Source organism: Neophocaena asiaeorientalis, unplaced genomic scaffold (assembly GCF_003031525.2).
Source record: "Neophocaena asiaeorientalis asiaeorientalis breed wild unplaced genomic scaffold, Neophocaena_asiaeorientalis_V1.1 scaffold127, whole genome shotgun sequence".
Taxonomy (NCBI): domain Eukaryota; kingdom Metazoa; phylum Chordata; class Mammalia; order Artiodactyla; family Phocoenidae; genus Neophocaena; species Neophocaena asiaeorientalis.
In genome coordinates, this window is record NW_020175414.1 from 6,186,253 (window position 1) to 6,207,689 (window position 21,437).

General features: G+C 35.7%; 1 protein-coding gene across 1 annotated transcript in view; it reads left to right on the forward strand.

Annotated features, from left to right (window-relative positions):
• Positions 1 to 21,437, forward strand: part of TDRD3 (tudor domain containing 3) — a 161,334-nt gene that overhangs the window by 44,331 nt on the left and 95,566 nt on the right. The window contains exons 2-3 of the mRNA XM_024767216.1: positions 2,315 to 2,399; positions 7,097 to 7,162. Of these exons, the coding sequence (XP_024622984.1) occupies positions 2,315 to 2,399; positions 7,097 to 7,162 (151 nt within the window). The remainder of the gene's footprint in view (positions 1 to 2,314; positions 2,400 to 7,096; positions 7,163 to 21,437) is intronic.

Consider the following 21,437-nt stretch of genomic DNA (forward strand, 5'->3'; position numbering starts at 1 on the left):
TTATGTGAGACTGTAAACTCCTTGAAGAAAGATGTTTATTTTTCATCATTTTACTGATCTTATTACTGGTTCACATAGTGCTTTTCACATAAAGGGGGAGTTAATTAATATTTGTAGAACTGAGTTTGTAAGATGGTTAGTGCGGGATACAGTCAATGGCTATGAATGGTGAAAAATTATCAGGGTAATAAGGAAATGAACTTAGCCATTCTGATTTAAAGCAGTGTTTTAGCCATCTATGCTGACTGCAAACGTTGTATTCCATGGTCACTCATGTACTATTTATTCCTGCCTCCCATCCATTCATTCTTACTGACTCATCTACATACTTAACACTTCTATTTTTCTCTGTAGCCCACTTAACTCCTTGCCTTCATTCATCATTGTAGTTTAGCACTGCCATGGTCTTCAACTTTTAATAGTATCTAACTTCTTTTAACACATTCTTGCTTTGATTTATATACACATTCCTTTCTTTTACCTCCTTGATCTTATGCATAGGTTTATCAGCTTTAATTTTCTATTGCTTTTTGTACTCTCCTATTCACATTTCTTTTCACTTGCCCTTTTACTTTTGAGAAATCATTCATCCTATGTTTCTTAAAGGTATATGCTCTTTGGTTGCTGTCTTCAGGTAAAGTTTATATTGACAAGTGTCTTAGAATCAGCCTAAGGTTGGGGGTTGATGGTGGAATTGCTGGCCATCAGGAAGAGCTGGAGTTAGCTCTGTCAGACGAGCACTCCTGTATCTTTTTTATTTTTCATCTTTATTAGATTATAATTGCTTTCCAATGTTGTGTTAGTTTCTCTCGTACAACAAAGTGAGTCAGCTATATGTATGCCTATATCCCCTCCCTCTTGGGCCTCCCTCCCACCCTCCCCATCCCACCCCTCTAGGTCATCACAAAATACCGAGCTGACCTCCCTGTGCTATACAGCAGCTTCCCACTAGCTATCTGTTTTACACATGGTAGTGTATATATGTCCGTGTTACTCTGAGTTCATCTCACCCTCCCCTCACCCACCTGTGTCCACAAGTCCGTTCTCTAAGACTGTGTCTCTGTTCCTGCCCCGCCACTAGGTTCATCAGTACCATTTTTCTAGATTCCATATATATGCGTTAATGTACGGTATTTGCTTTTTTCTTTCTGACTTCCTTCACTCTGTATGACAGACTCTAGGTCCATCCACATCACTACAGATGACTCAATTTCATTCCTTTTTATGGCTCAGTAATATTCCATTGTATATATATGTACCACATCTTTTTCATCCATTCATCTGTCTATGGACATTTAGGTTGCTTCTGTGTTCTGGCTAATGTAAGTAGTACTGCAAGGAACATTGGGGTACATGTATCTTTTTGAATTATGGTTTTCTCAGGGTATATGCCCAGTAGTGGGATCTTTTTAGTGGGAGAATGTCTACAGTGGCAATGCTAGCATCAGACCTTTGGTTACAGGAGTATCTGATACTGATTACAAAAGATGCTGAATGTTAACGGGCATTTTTACAGGTGGACTTTTGGGGGGATGATATCTGAATTGTAGAATTTATCAAAGAATTCAAAATGACTGTATTGGGTGTGGGTGAATTGGTAGAGATGATTTTTCCCCCCTTTGGATTCAATAATCTTTTTACTCTTGAATTAATTATTGTCTGCTACAGATGTATGGTTGGTTTGGACTGAATAAAAAATAACAAAGGGCAATAAGACAATGAGTAAAAAAAACTGAAAAGGGACAGGAAAAGTGAAAGATGTAAGGTCAAAAGTTGCCTATCTTTGTGCTATTTGGAGTCAGTAGTATTTATTGAAAGATTCTTGGGAACATTATGTTAGAGAAAGGGGACTTGAGAAGGTAATGTGAGAAAGGAGCCCAGAAGAAAGTTTGTTGGACTATATATATTTAAATCTATGTTGTTTTTGGTTCTATTTTTATAGCACATCTCAATCTCTTAAGAGTTTACTGTATTACTAAATATTTAAATTGGATATTGTATTTGTATAATAGTAAAGAGGAGCTCATTCATTCCTTAAGAAGTATATTGATGGTTAAATAGCTTTTCTCAGAAAACATATGGGTACTTTTATTAACACAGTATCCCTTTAAAGATATAAAAGAGGAAAAATACGCATTGCCTATCCTGTTCTATCAGATAGTAAATAAACAGGGAGTATCCAGGACGCTTTTTGCCTCGTATTTGTAGTGGAAGCATTTTATAGTAGAGAACAAAATTGCATGTAGACTTAAGAAAATAATTTTGGTTAATTTTGATTTTAGAAGATATTAAGCCATTTATTTTATTTTAACAGGTATCTTTCAGATGAAGGCATTGAAGCATGCACAAGTTCTCCTGACAAAGTCAATGTAAATGACATCATCCTGATTGCTCTCAATGTAAGTTTTATTTATTAACTTATAAATGTTTTAAATCTGGAAGCTATATTTATGAAAAATATCTCATAGAATAAACTGAATTTTATGATGAGAAAAAATCATAAATCATCTTGCATTTTTATTGTCCATTTTAAGTTGCAGGGATGTTTGTTGAATTTGGTAATCTCATATAAGCCAATTATTAGAAATATATATTTCTTTAACATCTATTACTCAGAATTCAATGAAAAAGGGAAAAATGCAGTTAAAACTCCTTTTCTTTTCACCCTGTGATCAGTTACAGAATTTCATTACATTTACAGTAGCTATGTAATAGCAGTAAAAACTGATCATATTCATGAAAACAAATTGACATTTAATTTACATAGAAACTCTAGCTAGGTTATAGCTTCTTGACAGTTGTATTTTCTCTTTCAAAGTAACTTTTCCTGTTGATAAAAGTAGTATATATGGTACCATACGACTACTTCAGAAAATATAGAAAAGTAAGATAATAAAACCAAATAATTACCATTAATGTTTTGGTGTATATTTCTTTCCAAGCTCTTTCCCTCTACCCATTTGTATAGTTGTATCTTATCTATAATTGGGATTGACTTTTGGATTTTTTTGAAGAGTTATAAAAATTGTTTGAAGTACAGATGTAAGTAAATTAATATTCTTTTTTCAATCTTGCAGTTACCCTATGGGAGTTTTTTTTGTATCACCTTTGCAGTCATAGTCTATTAATCAACTTCGTATACTATGATACATAATCACTGAAATTCAGAAGAGAATTACTGTCTGAAAAATCCATTATGTCACTGCAAAGTAGTTTTAGCATAAAGCAGAAAGGGTGACAACTGATAAGAACATGTGAAATATAAATAAATTTATAACTGTATAACTTTTCAAATTACTTAAATTTATATTTACATAATTAAACTTAGGTTTAAACATAAAATTTATATTTTGAAACCCGTGATTTTTTTAGCTGCTTTGAAATTTTATTTAATAAGACCAACAGGTTATCTGTGACTACAAATGGAAATATTTGCTAGACACTTTAACTTTCCTTGATTTGCACCCAAATTAGTGAATTTTATTTTCAAAAAATGGTATAAAGAACCCTAGTTTCGGGTTTCCCTGGTGGCGCAGTGGTTGAGAGTCTGCCTGCTGATGCAGGGGACACGGGTTCGTGCCCTAGTCCGGGAAGATCCCACATGCCGTGGAGTGGCTGGGCCCGTGAGCCATGGAGCCTGTGCTCTGCAACGGGAGAGGCCACAGCAGTGAGAGGCCCGCATACCACAAAAAAAAAAAAGAACCCTAGTTTCTTTGTTTATTTAAAAAAAGTCCTAAAGATGATAGGAAAAAGGCTTTGTGACAATCTTCTGTTCTTTTTTATTTTTCTTATTTATATACATAGGTAAATAGCATTGAGCTATGTATAAATTGGGTATGAAACTAAGTAAAATAAGTCAACATGAAGTATTTGTCCTGTGTGCATAAGAGGTACATGATTATTTTTATCTTAGTGAATTAATTTGTCTTTATAATTTTCTTTAAAATATATAGTTAAATACTGCAGTCCAAAGCTATTATGCGATATAATAGGATTAAAAAAAAATACTTTTAATCGGGATGAAGTCTACACCAGACAAATAATCTAAGGTTCAAGTTTATAACCTTTAAATAAAATCAGGTATATACAGTGTTTCTGTTGAAGTTTTTTAACTTTCGAGTGATTGTGGGATGTTAATCACTAATTGAGAAAGACTTGCATTATTAGTTCTTACATATAACTTATTACATATTGGGAGAATAATCTATGCATAAGCTTGCTTATGTTCTCTTCCGCCAGTGGGAACACACTGAATTTGTTCCTTTATCTAGCAGTGAACAAAGCAGTGGTATGTATATGGTTTTCCTGCCCAGGGAAGTCCATTAGGCTATTATTGGGCTGCTTAGGAAGGTACTCTCTGCTTAGCATGAAATAAAATTCCAGACTCCCCCCCTTTAAAAGCAGGTGTTTACCATAGATCACATTGTTAACACAAATAATTTAGGCAGTGAACCACAGTTTCAGTTAAGGAATGGTTCAAGTGCCAAGTTCCCAGATGACACCTTCAGGCCGACTTTGTAAGCTGGCCCTTCTAAAGATAGCAGCCTCAGAGCTGCTGTGTAACTCTTTTCTGCATGGGTTTTTATGTTGAAAGGAGGGAGGTTCTTAATTTTTTCCTCTGTAGAATGAGGAGTAAGGATATTAAGAAATAACCTTGAAATTCAGCATGTAGTTTTGCGTTTAAATTCCTGAATTATTCAGAAAAAAATTAAATGATAGCCTAGTCTTAAATTACTAAGTAATATGTAACAGTAAAAATTTTAAAAGATTATTTTTAAATTTGTTTTAAGATTCTGTGTAATACAAAATGATTTGCCAAATAGATATTCTGCTGAAATTACTTGAAGAAATAGGAATCTTGTGTGCATGTGCACAAGTGCGTGTTATAGGTTAAATATTTCTCCTGCATAATCGCTTATTCACTATAAATTTATTTCTGGACCCAGTTATCCTAGTGACCCTGATATAACAGCATCTGAATCATAGAATTGCCTTTGCAGAACTCTTAAATTGACTTTGAATTTAGGATGTTTAAAGATTTGGTAGGTCATTTTCATCTTGCTAAAAGAACAATGAAATAACATTCCTTATATGTGTGTAAGGCACTTTGAATATATTGTCTCCTTTTAGCCTGACAACAGCTTTGGAAGATAGAATTGGTAATATATTTTCCATGTTACAGAGGAATAAATTAACTGGATTTAGAGAATTTCTGACGTGTCCCAGGTCATATTAGTTAATTACAGTATGTAGTAAATCAAAGTTGAGGATTTTAGTCTAGTGCTCATTTCTCATTTATATTAATGCCTCATTTTATTTTAATTTTTTAATTAGTGATAAAAAACAGAAATGAAGGACCATGATGCATCATAAAATTTTTATATATTATGTTTTTTATACATATTTAAATATTTCAGCTTTTGAGTGACTTCAAGATAATACTTATGTTTTTATGAACTGTTAGTTGTATTATTGACTTGTACACGTTCAGATGATAACAATATGCATGTTTTATATTCGCTAAAGTAAACATCGCTAACATTCATTAAATGCTTACTGTTTGCAAGTCATTGTGCTGAATGCTTTACATGCATTATTTAATCTTCAAAACAATCCTAATATAGGAAATGCTAGTATAGGAAAGTATTTTTTTCCCCATATGTTGCTTAGTATTTTCAAAGTCAAAGCCATGCAACATGAGGTATGGTTTATAATTCTTTCACTCTATTATTGGGTGGAGGCTGCAAAAAGGATAAACCTGAAACATTGTTAAACAAATATTTGGGGCTTAGTTTACCTGGCAGTTCCATTCAGTGAGTTTTACTTAGGAGTGATCCTTGCATTACATTGAGAAATAAATTATAAATCATTGTAGTAAAAGACTGGAAAGGATCTGTGAGGGTTGTATAACATGTATGCTTGTTTCTTAAGCTGACCATATATGGATATTTCAAGTAAGAGGATATTCTATTATTGTAGGTGTTCAAAGAAGACTATCCTACTTCTCTATATGTAATCCTTTTATAATACAGTAATTTTAATCATCTAGTATTTTCTCCTTAAGTGTAATATAAATTTCTCCCTTATAAATTTTGTGATTAAATGCACTCTAAGTCTGTTTTGTTTTGCTCTTGAGGCAATGAAGAGCTTCTCTTTACTATATTTAAGGAATAACAAAACAGTACAAATTTAGTTATTAATCTAACCTCACTATCTCAAGCAGCGAGATAATTTCTTAGCTTAAATAATTAGGCCTTTTTCATGAGTAGTATTAGTTTTCTTCTGATCAAATTTCTTACTTTTCCTTTAGTTTTCACTTCTTCTTACTTAAAGAAGACAAAATCCTGAAAAAGTCTGTTTTTTTTATGTAGACTGTATAGTTGAAGTTCTGTTTTTATGTCAGAAATCCTACAACTATATCTTAGTCCTATGTTGTTCTTTTTTGTTTTGCTTTAGTTTGCTGAATAATACGTACTTGGGAATTTTCATGTGGTTAGTCATTTGTTCACAACTTCTGTTTCTGTAATTTGTTTAAAAAGCAAATGAAATAAGTATTTACTACAGTATAGTTTTATGATTTCTTGCTGTTGCAGTGGTACTGTTCTCTGGGATATTTTTATGTTGTGTAGCTTTGTTATGTCATAAGTATCACAACCTATAGAGTAATGTGTTTTCATGTCTCTGCATATCAAGGTTAGATAGAATTTAGTTGTCAAAAATATACTCTGTTTATATGTTCAAAGTAGTCATTTAGTTTTGGATTGTGGCATTAGTTTTTTTAGTAAGACTATATAGTTTCATAAAATCAAGTTTTAGATTTTAATAAAGAAGACTTAGTCAGTTAAAAGGGTATCTAGAGAAGTATGACCAGATATAAATAAGGCCTTTGATGTACTTTAAACAATGTATGTATGGGACTGTGTTATTAGAAAAGATTGATTTTATATATATATAGATCTCATAATCAGTTGAAAGACATTTATTTAAAGTTTGTTCCACACACCTTAAGTAATTTTATCTTTTGTTGGTGAGTGAAATTAGATTTAGATTCACTTTTCTGTATAATTTTATGTTAATAATAATATTTTTATTTTAGACAGACTTGAGAACAATTGGCAAGAAATTCCTCCCCAGTGACATCAATGGTGGAAAGGTGGAAAAGGTAATGAAAAATGTTAACTTCCTGAATTATGCTAAGTACAATAAATATGAACATCTACTAAATTACTGGAATTGTTTTTTGTCAATGAAGACCGCAACTTCAAAATATTTTGGAGGTGAACAAGTCACAGAGTTATCATTATAGTGACTTCCTATACACATGGAAAATTATTAAAGCTTAAACTTTTGGTGACTTTTCAACATTTAAAAAAAACTTGTTTCAGGAATTGTAACTATGACACACTTACTTTACATGTGAGACTTATCAGATATTATTGGTGCTCAGGAAAAGGACCTTTTTGTATCTTTTTATTTTAGTTACCTGTTAACTGTATTTGTTTAATGAACTTATTAATATAAAACTATAAGGTTGGGAAAGAGTGTTAGGAGCAATTTGGCAAAGCTGTGCATTTGGTTGCTGCTATCATTTTGTGTAACACATATATGTATTCGTGTTATGAATTTTTTCAGTGATGTTTTTAAAATACAAGGATACAATTTTTAGATACCAACTAGTCAGTCTTTTACTTCTTATTCATTTGTATTCAATTTCTTCTTTTTATTTGAAAATACATGTAAATTGCATCAACCAAGAATTTTATATGTGTTACTGCTCACTTTTTGTACTATTACGGAACATCATTATCTATAGTTTAAAGAAATACTTTGAATGTATATGTTTTGTGTTTGAATAAGTATTCTTATCATTTTAACACTCAGATATTTAAGATAGTTGCTGTACCTCAGATATTTTAAATTTTAGATAATTTTAAAAGGTCTGAAATGTAACAACATATTTTTCACATTTTCCCTTATGCAGTAGATGGTAATCATTTAGCTGGAAAGAAAACAAGAGTTTATTTTATAATTTACAGTAGTTTTTGAAGTAGATACTCAGAGAAGAAAGTTCTACAAACTCCTCAGCAATTCATTTTAATGTTTAACAACACTCTGTGTCAGCAAACTTTAATTGTATTTTAACCTAAATTTCTTATGATGCAACTTGAAGTCCATAACGTCTTCTTTGTCTTCCCTCAGGGGAAATAGAGAACATCTGGTTACCTTCCCTTGTGAATAAGTCTTCATATACTTGAAGCCTTGTAAATGTCAGTACCACAGGTTTCTTCTTGCTAAAGCCATCTGTCTTGGTTCCTCTGTTTATTCTGTCTCAGGCATTCCGTTCATCTTCATTGTTCTTCTCAGAGTCCTCTCCAGTTCCTTACATTTCTTTTTCTGGTTGTGGTCGTAGTTCTCAGAGTTCAGCATACATCAGAATCATCCTGAGGCCTGGCTAGAACACACATTGCCAGCCTCTAACCTCTCCCACTCCCACACCTCTGTCTCCGTTGAACTGGGATAGAGCCCGAGAATTTATATTATGAACAAGTTTCTGTGGGATGTTGATTCTGCTGGTCTGGGAACCATAATTAGAAAACTTCTGGGGTGTAGAACTCCAAATTATGCAGCAGTCTTGGACAGGTCTAATGAATGCAGCAGTTCTTTACAGGAAAAGTAACATCAAAGCAGTGGCTGCGCATCCTTATGCTAGTTGATTTAAGAAAACTAGCATTCTGGATTATCGATTTTCCATTGTTTCTTCGGGTGTCTTTAGGGATTCTCAGAACCTATCTCTGCTATAAGCTCATGGGGAAAGGTACTGATAAGAGTTTTCTCTTCCTCCAACTTCTCAGAGCATTTTTTAAAAAATACTTTATCAGTTATCTATTTTATACATATTACTGTGTATATATCAATCCCAATCTCCCAATTCATCCCACCACCGCTCCCCAGCCCCACTTTCCCCCTTGGTGTCCATACGTTTGTCCTCTACATCTGTGTTTCTATTTCTGCCTCGCAAACTGGTTCATCTGTACCGTTTTTCTAGATTCCACATATAAGCGTTAATATACGATATTTGTTTTTCTCTTTCTGACTTCATTCTATATGACAGTCTCTAGGTACATCCACATCTCTACAATGGCCCAATTTCGTTCCTTTTTATGGCTGAGTAATATTCCATTGTATATATGTACCACATCTCTTCTTCATCTATTCATCTGTCTGTGGACAACTAGGTTGCTTCCGTGACCTGGCTATTGTAAATAGTGCTGCAATGAACATTGGAGTGCATGTGTATTTTTTTTTTTAATTAATTTTATTTATTTATTTATTTTTGGCTGCGCTGGGTCTTTGTTGCTGTGCATGGGCTTTCTCTAGTTGTGTCGAGTGAGAGCTACTCTTCTTTGCAGTGCATAGGCTTCTCATTGCGGTGGCTTCTCTTGTGGAGCACAGGCTCTAGGCATGTGGGCTTCAGTAGTTGTGGCACACAGGCTCAGTAGTTATGGCTCACAGGCTGTAGAGTGCAGGCTCAGTAGTGTGGCACACGGGCTTAGTTGCTTCGTGGCATGTGGGATCTTCCTGGACCAGGGCTGGAACCCGTGTCCCCTGCATTGGCGGGTGGATTATTACCCACTGTGCCACCAGGGAAGACCAAAAGGTGCATGTGTCTTTTTGAATTATGGTTTTCTCTGGGTATATGCCCAGTAGTGGGATTGCTGGGTCATATGGTAATTCTACTTTTAGTTTTCTAAGGAACCTCCATACTGTTCTCCATAGTGGCTGTATCAATTTGGCTGTATCAATTTACATTCCCACTAACAGTGCAAGAGGGTTCCCTTTTCTCCACACCCTCTCCAGCATTTGTTGTTTGTAGATTTTCTGATGATGCCCACTCTAATCAGTGTGAGGTGATACCGCATTGTAGTTTTGATTTGCATTTCTCTAATAATTAGTGATGTTGAGCAGCTTTTCATGTGCTTCTTGGCCATCTGTATGTCTTCTTTGGAGAAATGTCTACCTAGGTCTTCTGCCTATTTTTTGATTGGGTTGTTTGTTTTTTCAATATTGAGCTGCATGAGCTGTTTATATATTTTGGAGATTAATCATTTGTCTGTTGATTTGTTTGCTTATATATTTTGGAGATTAATCCTTTGTTGATTCCTTTGAAGATATTTTCTCCTATTCTGAGGGTTGTCTTTTCATCTTGTTTATAGTTTCCATTGCTGTGTAAAAGCTTTTAAGTCTCATTAGGTCCCATTTGTTTATTTTTGTTTTTATTTTCATTACTCTAGGAGGTGGGTCAAAAAAGACCTTGCTGTGATTTATGTCAGAGAGTATCCTTCATATGTTTACCTCTAAGAGTTTTATAGTGTCTGGTCTTACATTTATGTCTTTAATCCATTTTGAATTTACTGTGTATGGTGTTAGGGAGTGTTCTAATTTCATTCTTTTACATGTAGCTGCCGAGTTTTCCCAGCACCACTTATTGAAGAGACTGTCTTTTCTCCATTGTATATCCCTGCCTCCTTTGTCATAGATTAGTTGACCATAGATGTGTGGGTTTATGTCTGGGCTTTCTATCCTGTTGCATTGATCTATATTTCTGTTTTTCTGCCAGTACCATATTGTCTTGATTGCTGTTTGTAGTATAGTCTGAAGTCAGGGAGCCTAATTCCTCCAGCTCCGTATTTTTCCCTCAAGATTGCTTTGGCTGTTCAGGGTCTTTTGTGTCTCCATACAAATTTTAAGATTTTTTGCTCTAGTTCTGTAAAAAAAATTCCATTGGTAATTTGATAGGGATTGCATTGAATCTGTAGATTGCTTTGGGTAGTATAGTGTTTTTCACAATATTGATTCTTCCATTCCAAGAACATGGTATATTTCTCCATCTGTTAGTGTCATCTTTGATTTCTTTCACGAGTGTCTTACAGTTTTCTGAATACAGGTCTTTTTTTTTTTTTTTTTTGTGGTACGTGGGCCTCCCACTGTTGTGGCCTCTCCTGTTGCCGAGCACAGGCTCCAGACGCGCAGGCTCAGCGGCCATGGCTCACGGGCCCAGCCGCTCCACGGCATGTGGGATCTTCCCAGACTGGGGCACGAACCCGTGTCCCCTACATCGACAGGTGGACTCTCAACCACTGCGCCACGAGGGAAGCCCTGAGTATAGGTCTTTTACCTCCTTACATACGTTTATTGCTAGGTAATGTATTCTTTTTGTTGCAAGGGTGAATGGGATTGTTTCCTTAATTTCTCTTTCTGATCTTTCACTGTTATTGTATAGGAATGCAAGAGATTTCTGTGCATTAATTTTGTATCCTGTAACTTTACCAAATTAATTGATTGGCTCTAGTAGTTTTCTGGCTGCATCTTTAGGATTACCTATGTATAGTATCATGTCATCTGCAAACAGTGACAGTTTTACTTCTTCTTTTCCAATTTGTATTCCTTTTATTTCTTTTTCTTCCTGCTTCAGTGTTGGAAGGTTGTACCTTTCTAAATTTTTGTCCATTTCTTCCAGGTTGTCAATTTTATTGGCATAGAATTGTTTGTAGTAGTCTCTTATGGTGATTTGTATTTCTGCAGTGTCCATTGTAATTTCTCCTTTTTCATTTCTAGTTTTATTGATTTGAGTCCTCTTCCTTTTTTTCTTGATGAGTCTGGCTAAAGGTTTCTCAATTTTGTTTATCTTCTCAAAGAACCAGCTTTTAGTTTTATTGATCTTTGCTATTGTTGTCTTTGTTTCTATTTCATTTATTTCTGCTCTGATTTATGAAATCTCTCCTTCTACTAAGTTTGGGTTTTGTTTGTTCTTTTTTCTCCAGTTCCTTTAGGTGTAAAGTTAGTATGCTCATTTGAGATTTTTCTTGTTTCTTGCTATAAATTTCCCTCTTAGAACAGCTTTTGCTTCATCCTGTAGGTTTTGGATCATCGTGTTTTCCTGGTCATTTTTCTCTAGGTATATTTTGATTTCCTCGTTGATGTCTTCAGTGATCTCTTGGTAATTTGGTAACGTATTGTTTAGCTTCCATGTGTTTGTGTTTTTTATGTTTTTTCCCCTGTAATTTATTTCTAATCTCATAGTGTTGTGGTCTGAAAAGTTGCTTGATATGATTTCAGTTTTCTTAAATTTACTGACGCTTGATTTGTGAACCGAAATGTCATCTATCCTGGAGAATGTTCTGTGTGCACTTGGGAAAAAGTGTAATCTGCTGTTTTTGGATGGAATATCCTATAAATATCAATTAAATATCTGGCCTGTTGTATCATTTAAAGCTTATGTTCCCTTATTAATTTTTTGTCTGGGTGATCTGTCCATTGGTGTAAGTGCAGTGTTGAAGTCCCCCACTATTATTGTGTTACTGTCGATTTCCTCTTTTATAGTTGTTAGCATTTGCCTTATATATTGAGTTGTTTCTATGTTGGGTGCATGTATATTTATAATTGTTATATCTTCTTCTTGGATTGATCTGTTGATCATTAAGTAGTGTCCTTCCTTGTCTCTTGTAACATTCTTTATTTTAAAGTCTATTTTATCTGATATGAGTATTGCTACTCCAGCTTTCTCTTGATTTCCATTTGCTTGGGATATCTTTTTCCATCCCCTCACTTTCATCCTGTGTGTGTTCCTAGGTCTGAAGTGTGTCTCTTGTCAACAGCGTATATATGCGTATTATGTTTGTATCCATTCAGCAAGCCTGTTTCTTTTGGTTGGAGCACTTAATCCATTCACGCTTAAGGTTATTATTGATATGTATGTTCCTGTTCCCATTTTCTTAATTGTTTTAGTTTTGTTTTTGTAGGTCCTTTTCTTCTCTTGTGTTTCCCACTTAGAGAAGTTCCTTTAGCATTTGTAGTAGACTTGGTTTGGTGGTGCTGAATTCTCTTAGCTTTTGCTTGTCTGTAAAGCTTTTGATTTCTCGATAGTATCTGAATGAGATCCTTTTCAGGTAGAGTAATCTTGGTTGTAGGTTCTTCCCTTTAATCACTTTAAATGTATTGTGCCACTCCTTTCTGGCTTGTAGAGTTTCTACCAAGAAATCAGCTGTTAACCTTATGGGAGTTCCCTTGTATGTTATTTGTTGTTTTTCCCTTGCTGCTTTCAATAATTTTTCTTTGTCTTTAATTTTTGTCAGTTTGATTATTATGTATCTCGGCATGTATCTCCTTGGGTTTATCCTGCCTGGGACTCTGCGCTTACTGGACTTGGGGGCTGTTTCCTTTCCCATGTTAGGGAAGTTTTTGACTATAATATCTTCAAATATTTTCTCAGGTCCTTTCTGTCTCTCTTCTCCTTTGGGACCCCCCTTAATGTGAATGTTGATGCATTTAATGTTGTCCCAGACGTCTCTTAGGCTGTCTACATTTCTTTTCATTCTTTTTTCTTTATTCTGTTCCACAGCAGTGAATTCCACCATTCTGTCTTCCAGGTCACTTCTCCATTCTTCTGCCTCAGTTATTCTGCTATTGATTCCTTCTAGTGTATTTTTCATTTCAGTTATTGTATTGTTTGTCTTTGTTTGTATGTTCTTTAATTCTTCTAGGTATTTATTAAACATTTCTTGCATCTTCTCAATCTTTGACTCCATTCTTTTTCTGAGGTCCTGGATCATCTTCACTATCATTATTCTGAATTCTTTTTCTGGAAGGTTGCGTATCTCCACTTCATTTAGGTGTTTTTCTGGGGTTTTATCTTGTTCCTTCATCTGGTACATAGTCCTTTGCCTTTTCATGTTCTCTATCTTTCTATAAATGTGGTTTTCATTGCACAGGCCACAGGATTGTAGTTCTTTTTGCTTTTGCTGTCTACCCTTTGGTGGATGACGCTATCTAAGAGTCTTGTGCAAGCTTCCTAATGAAGGGACTGGTGGTGGGTAGAGCTGGGTGTTGCTCTGGTGGGCAGAGCTCAGTAAAACTTTAAACCACTTGTCTGCCGATGGGTGGGGCTGAGTTCCCTTCCTGTTGTTTGTTTGGCCTGAGGTGACCCAGCACTGGAAGGGACAGGCTCTTTGGTGGGGCTAATGGCAGATCCAGGAGGGCTCATGCCAAGGAGTACCTTCCAGAACTTCTGCTGCCAGTGTTCTTTTCCCCGTGGTTAGCCACAGCCACCCCCCACCTCTGCAGGACACCCTCCAACACTAGCAGGTAGGTCTGGTTCATTCTCCTATGGGTTCACTTCTCCTTCCCCCTGGGTCATTATGCACACACTACTTTGCGTGTGCCCTCCAAGAGTGCAGTCTCTTTTTCCCCCTGTCCTGTCAAAGTCCTGTAATAAAATTCCGCTAGCCTTCAAAATCTTGTTCTCTGGGAATGCCTTCTCCTGTCACCGGACCCCCAGGTTGGGAAGACTGATGTGGGGCTCAGAACCTTCACTCCAATGGGTGGACTTCTGTGGTATAAGTGTTCTCCAGTTTGTGAGTCACCCATCCAGTGGTTATGGGATTTGATTTTATTGTGATTGCGCCTCTCCTACTGTCTTGTTTCGGCTTCTCCTTTGTCTTTGGATGTGGCGTATCTTTTTTGGTGAGTTCCAGTGTCTTCCTGTCGATTTTGCAGCAGTTAGCTGTGATTCTGGTGTTCTCTCAAAGGCAAGTGAGCGCACGCCCTTCTACTCTGCCATCTTCTCACAAAGTTTTATAAGTGGTCTCTTCAGAATTTCCTTTGAATGTAGCTAGGAAAAATATATATATAACTTAGAATATTTGAATCTAGAATTTTCTTTGCCAAATTTTATCCTTTGAAATTTTTTTAATGCTGATGTAGATTTAGTTTATACATAAAATGAAAAGATAGAAAATAAACTGTTCACATGAAACAGAAGTAGAGTGGGATTAACTGCCTTTCTGCTCTTCCCATTTATATTTTTCCTTCAGACGCCAAGTATAATTCTCTTCACATTATTCGTGAAAATGTTTTGAAAATTAATTTTAATAGAATTTTTAGAAGCCAACACACGGGAATTACTCATTTTATTTGCCTTTGGTTAAAACTTCATACATTATATAAAAATATAACTACTTTCAGGCAAAAGTAAATGTTTAAGGAATGTATTTTTGACATGAATTACTTGTGTGTCTATCTGTAAAATAAGACTAATACAGTAAAAGTTGCTTTATTTGTGCCTTTATTGGAAAGCTTTATTACTCAGCACTTCATCATGTTAATGGTGACAGAGTCATTAAGACATGGGTCTAGACACTAAAATTATATAATAGTTCTTATTTAAAATAAATTTTAAATAAAAAATTTTAAATAAATTTTATTTTAATCTGTGCATAAGATAAGCAGAGTATTTGAATAAGTAATCTTCCTGTTCCTTGAACATGTCAGGTTTTGGTATAAAGTAATATTATTTTCTAATTTTCTTTTAATAGTAAAAAAATAGCAAATGAAAGAAAGAACTGTATTACCTAGTGATTTTCCAAATAGATCATACTAGAAACTAATTTTGCAAAAACTAATTTAGACAGAAAATTTAAAGTGTGAGATAGACTAGCTGTCCCAGGAAGCAGAGGCATGGTTTTGCTGTGCTTCAGATACGATGTGGAGAGGGAGCAGAAAACAGTAGGGGCTGGTAACATATTGGACAGATACAGATTTTAGAATTATTGGACTAGATTTAAATTCTCATTCTTCTGCTTATTATGTTTTTGTGACTTCTGGTAGTTATTTAATCTTGCCAGATTTTAATTTTCTTATCATTCAAATATTATGTCCCTTATGACATTGAAGAATTAAATGACATAATCTATGTGGCATCTTAAATGTAGCGCAATGTGTATGGCAAGTATTGAGCATTATGAGACATTTAGGATGGTATTTTTGTCCTGGAGATCTAAGAGTGCGTGTTTATTACCTCAGTTTGTTTTCTTGTTACTTAGAGATCTCCAAGGGAATGCAGTAAATGAAGTAAGGCAAATGGATACTTCATTATTGACTGTGTTTTAGCCCCAGCCCCTAATGCAGAACTTTATCACTTGAGCTAGGTTGATCTTAGTATAATAGAATCAAAGTAGGTCAAATTTCTGCTTTATTTCTACTAAGTTCCATGCCTGCCTGTGATATTACCACTCCTAAGAGAGAAAGCCAAAGAAAAAAGAATTGGAGCGCATTTGCCCCAGTGTTTAAGAAGCAAATCCTTAAAAAGCAAGAGAAGAGAGGAGGCTGTCTTTTTAGGAGCTACTTCCATTAGTTTTGTGTGGGTCCTTTAAAAGAGCCGTAGCCCTGTGTCTTCTATCCCCCTTGGAAGCTTATTCATTAGGCCCCAGGCTCCATCCAATGTACTAGAGATTCTGCAAGACAGAGCAGTAATCCTCTTTAGAAGTAGATTAAAGGAATATAGAGAGGAATCTTCAAACTTCTTCTCCTGAGAGGCCAAAAGTAAATGCTTACATGCTGTGTATTGTTATTATCATAACTAATAAGACTTAGATAACAGCATTTGGAAAGGAAGTGTGGAGAGAGCTATGATCCGGTAGGAGAGATGGTAGGTCTGTAGTTAGGAGTAGACAGTTAATCCTGGAACATTGTATTTACATCTGTTTTGTCCTAAGACAAACTGGAACCTTCAGAAGGGCATTGTCATCTGAAGTTTGAAACTGAAGTCTTAATAATTCTGTTATCACTGATTATTTTGTGAGGAAGTAGGATGGCCAAAAAAATGCAAGTAACTTTGTTAGTAATTAATGTAATAGTTCTGTTCACATTCTTTTCTCTTTCCTCCCATCCTTTTTCTTTTTAACATCTTTATTGCAGTATAATTGCTTTACAATGGTGTGTTAGTTTCTGCTTTATAATAAAGTGAATCAGTTATACATATACATATGTTCCCATATCTCTTCCCTCTTGCATCTCCCTCCCTCCCACCCTCCCTATCCCACTCTTCTACCATTCTCTTCTTAATATTATTTTGCAGTTCGCATATTTTCTCCTTAAGGTTGCTTATAACCTTGATGCAAAGGTTTCAGACAAATTTAAAAAGTAGTGAGAGTGGGAAGATGACACTTTTCTCCAGGGTTCTAAGCCTAAGCTAGATTTTCCCATAAGCAGTTTATGTTTGACTTTTAGGCCATAAAGGTTTTTAGAGTGGAGCAATATGTGCCGAGGAAGCTATGTGCTGCAACTTATGAGTTTTTCAGGGCAGGCTTTGTATATCTAGATATTACAAGGTTCTGGAATATTTAGCTTGTAAGGTAAAAATCATGGAAAGAAGTCATGACAAAATGAAAGTAAAACTATGCTTCCTATAAAACTGTTTAATATTTTTCATATTCTTCTCCAAGTTTAATATTTTGTTGTAGTTATTTTCATAGCTTTAGCCTTTGAACCAAGGTGTAGAAGTTAATTATAAAATATAGGTTAATGTAAAAATGCTTTATTACCAGTCCAGCTGTGTGAGAACTTTAATGCATTACTGTGAAGCCCTAACAGGAAAGGCTTTCCAGATCTGTGTTTATTTTTTTCATCTAAGTTTTAGGACTGACAGGCTGTATATGCATTTTTTTTTTTTTTTTTTTTCGGTACGTGGGCCTCTCACTGTTGTGGCCTCTCCCGTTGCGGAGCACAGGCTCCGGACGCGCAGGCTCAGGGGCCATGGCTCACAGGACCAGCCGCTCCGCGGCATGTGGGATCCTCCCGGACCGGGGCACGAGCCCGTGTCCCCTGCATCGGCAGGCGGACTCTCAACCACTGTGCCACCAGGGAAGCCCTGTATATGCGTTTTTAAATGTGAAACTGTGATTAAAGGCCTAATTTTTCCAGATAGAAGTGACCTTCTCAAAGCCTCAGCAACACCAACATCAACCACAAGATGGCTTCACTGCCTTAAAATTCAAACTGAATGCCCTCTCACCCTCAGACAATATAGAACTTGGATGTTTTCAGAAAAAAAATAATTGAAAAATGTTTTAAGTTAAATAAATTGTGTCATGTTTTATATATGTTAATAAATAATACAATTTACCAGTGTTTCTTTTAGTGAGTTATTAAAATTAAACATGCACTTTTAATTTTAGAAAAATGGATTACTAAAATTCTATTACTGTGCTTTATTTACAAGCACTTATTGGTAATTATTAGTAGGACTTCTGTGTAGTTTGAAAACAGCTGCACAAAACAATCTATAGAATATATATTAGATACTCTAATAATAATTGAAAAACAAACTGTTCACTTTTTTTTTTTTTCCTAATTCTCCCAGAAAACGAAAAGCTATAGCAGTGAAGGATGGAAATAGGCAAATGACACATTGAAAGAAGTGTTACTTTTGCCTGGAGTCCCACAATGTTTTTCTTGTAATTGATTGGCTGTACTTGCCCTGATTGAATAAAAGCAAATTATCTGCTGTGCTGTTACTTTGATGTATAAAGTGATGTTTTTTCAGGCGATCTCAAGTTTGGGAAAACCTATTCAATATTTTGTTGTCTTTTTGTCTATTACTAGACATTTATAATACCCTGTTTTTAAAATTTCTAAGGGGTAGAAACTTTTAGATCTTCTAGTAGGTATACCACCATATTTATGATTCAGGAAGTTTTTCTTTTATTTTTATTTATTTATCCATTTAAACTCTTGACGTATATGAATATCAGTTGAAAAATTTGAAATCAGGATTAGGGACTACCTTCCCAAAGCTATTTCTTTCAATGTTCCTTTTGCTTTTTTTTTTTTTTTTTTTTTTGCGGTACACGGGCCTCTCCCGTTGCAGAGCACAGGCTTCAGACACGCAGGCTCAGTGGCCATGGCTCACGGGCCCAGCCACTCCACATGTGGGATCCTCCTGGACCGGGGCACGAACCTGTGTCCCCTGCATCGGCAGGCGGACTCTCAACCACTGTGCCACCAGGGAAGCCCTCCTTTTGCTTTTAACCTGCTTTCTTCTTGCCCTTTATTGGTACAAGCCCCTAACTTACCTAAGAGAACCCTGGTTTTCAGTAAACACTTCTTCTTTCTCTTTATTGATAACCTACTTTGTGCCAGGTCCCATGTTAAATAATCTGTGTAATCTTAAGAACAGCATTGCAAAATAGAAATCATTACCAATCTCTGTTTTACTTTAGAGATGAGGGAACTGCAGCTTTTCTAAAATCATAGTCTTTTGTTGCTATAGGGCCTTAATAATTGCCATGTGAATGGAATGTTCTTCCCTCAGCTGTCAGGCAAACTGCTATTTAGTCTTCAAATTCCAACTTGAATGCCACTTCTCTTCTAATTTTCTTGACCTCTTTTGAACAGAATTAATTTTTAAGAGTTATTCCCACTGCCCTTTATACCTACATGTTTTTAGTATGTAACAAATTTTATCATAGTTTTAGAATGTATGAAACAAAGAAGACAGACTTTGGTGTGTGGCATATCTGAGTTTGAATTCTAATTCTGCCTCTTACTGGCTGGGTAACCTCTGTCAAAATACTTTATCCTCTGCTCTCAATTTTCTCATTTAAGACACACAAATGATCCTAATATACTTTTTAGTTCTGGAGGTAAATTAAATAACTTATGTAGGACTTCCCTGGTGGCGCAGTGGTTGAGAATCCGCCTGTCAATGCAGGGGACATGGGTTCGAGCCCTGGTCCGGGAAGATCCCACATGCCGTGGAGCAACTAAATCTGCACCACAACTGCTGAGCCTGTGCTCTAGAGTCTGTGAGCCACAACTACTGAAACCGTGCGCCTAGAGCCCATGCTCTGCAACGAGAAGCCACTGCAGTGAGAAGCCCGTGCACCACAACGAAGAGTAGCCCCCGCTCTCCGCAACTAGAGAAAGCCCATGCGTAGCAACAAATACCCAATGCAGCCAAAAATAAAATAAATAAGTAAATAAATTTATTAAAAAATATAACATGTAAAAATCCTGCCACATTTTCTGGTGTATCTAGTAAGTGCTAAATAAATTATAGTAAAAACACAAGGTAACTTCTTTATCAAGCAATTTTTGAATGTATATATGTGCTAAGTGCAGGGGCTGCAGAGATCAACAGGACAGCCCCTGCCTTCTTGAAGCATATACCCTAATAAGAGATCAAGAAACCAACAATGTCAGTATAGTGGAACAAATGCTATGTCAGAAGTACATACAAAGGAGGGGTAGCCATCTCAGCTTGTTAAGCTTAGTGAGATGAGGTGGAGAGGTTGCTTTTCTTGCTAGACTGTTAGTTTTTAGACTTGTAATTCTCAGTAAGGGAATAATAGGTAAATCCCCATTTGGGGGACTATTTAACATCTTACAGTGGGAGAGTATATCTGGTGTGTGTGTAAAGGTTATATATGTATACACATGCATACACACACACATGTATTATTTATATTTAGAAAATAAAACTACCCCAAAAAAGGTATTTTATTATACAAACTATAGAAAATAGACCTTGACAAAATCTTCTTGCCTGATAATAATACATGGAAGATAAGTAAGTTAACATTTATACTTCCTAGAACCTGAATTCTCTTCCTTTGTTTGGGGGAATGTCCCATTTTCAAAGTCTTCGTGGTGGAAAAGAAAATGCCGGATACTTTTTCCCCAGCCTTCTTTGCGCCTATGCCGTGCACATGTACCTCAGCTTTACTAGTTCAGGTATAGCTGCATAGGACATGGGTTAGTCACACAAAAAAGCAGGAACTGTGGTGAATCCTCTCTGGTAGTGGCAGAAGCTACAGCAGGATTGAGTTTCTAGGGTAATAGCTGCCAACAGTGCTGGGGTCAGTGTCCAGGGCTAGTGAAATTGATAGTACAAGATGTAGAGCTAGATGCTTGAGTGTGCTGGATCTAGCTTGTTCCAACTGATGAAGGCCGAATGTCAGCATCTCTTCCCTGTTTAGAGGTGAGTAGTTGAAATCAGCCATGGAAATTGGCAAATGCTACAAATTAGGACTTCTTCTCTACCCTTCGTATCCCAAACTGTTTCATCAACGTACTACTGCCATTAAACCAGTCTGTGGTTTGATTTTCACTGTTATTCTTGCTGTGAAGTCTACAGACTTAGTTCTCTAATACTCCTGGCACTTCTGTGAACTACCCAATGTCTTAATTTCAAAATGTTATGTAAATTATTTGAGCAATTTTAATGTAATATTGGATATATACAAACTTATCTCTTTTGAAGCTTAAAAATGAGGTGAGCACCTGTGAAGCCTCAGCCTGATGTGAGAACTAGAACATTACAATACCATTCTGTCCTACCTCTTCCTCTCCCAAACACCAAGAAATGATTGTTGTGAATTTTGACTTTAGCTTTTCTTGACTTTTAGAAGAAATATTTTAGTTACATATGTAGTTATTTCTGTATAATATATTGTTTTTAAGAGAGAGGTTTTTTTTAAAAAAATTATTTATTTATTTTTGGCCGCATTGGGTCTTGGCTGCTGCAATGAGCTTTTCTGTAGTTGCGGCGAGCGGGGGCTACTCTTACTTGCGGTGCATGGGCTTCCATTGCAGTGGCTGCT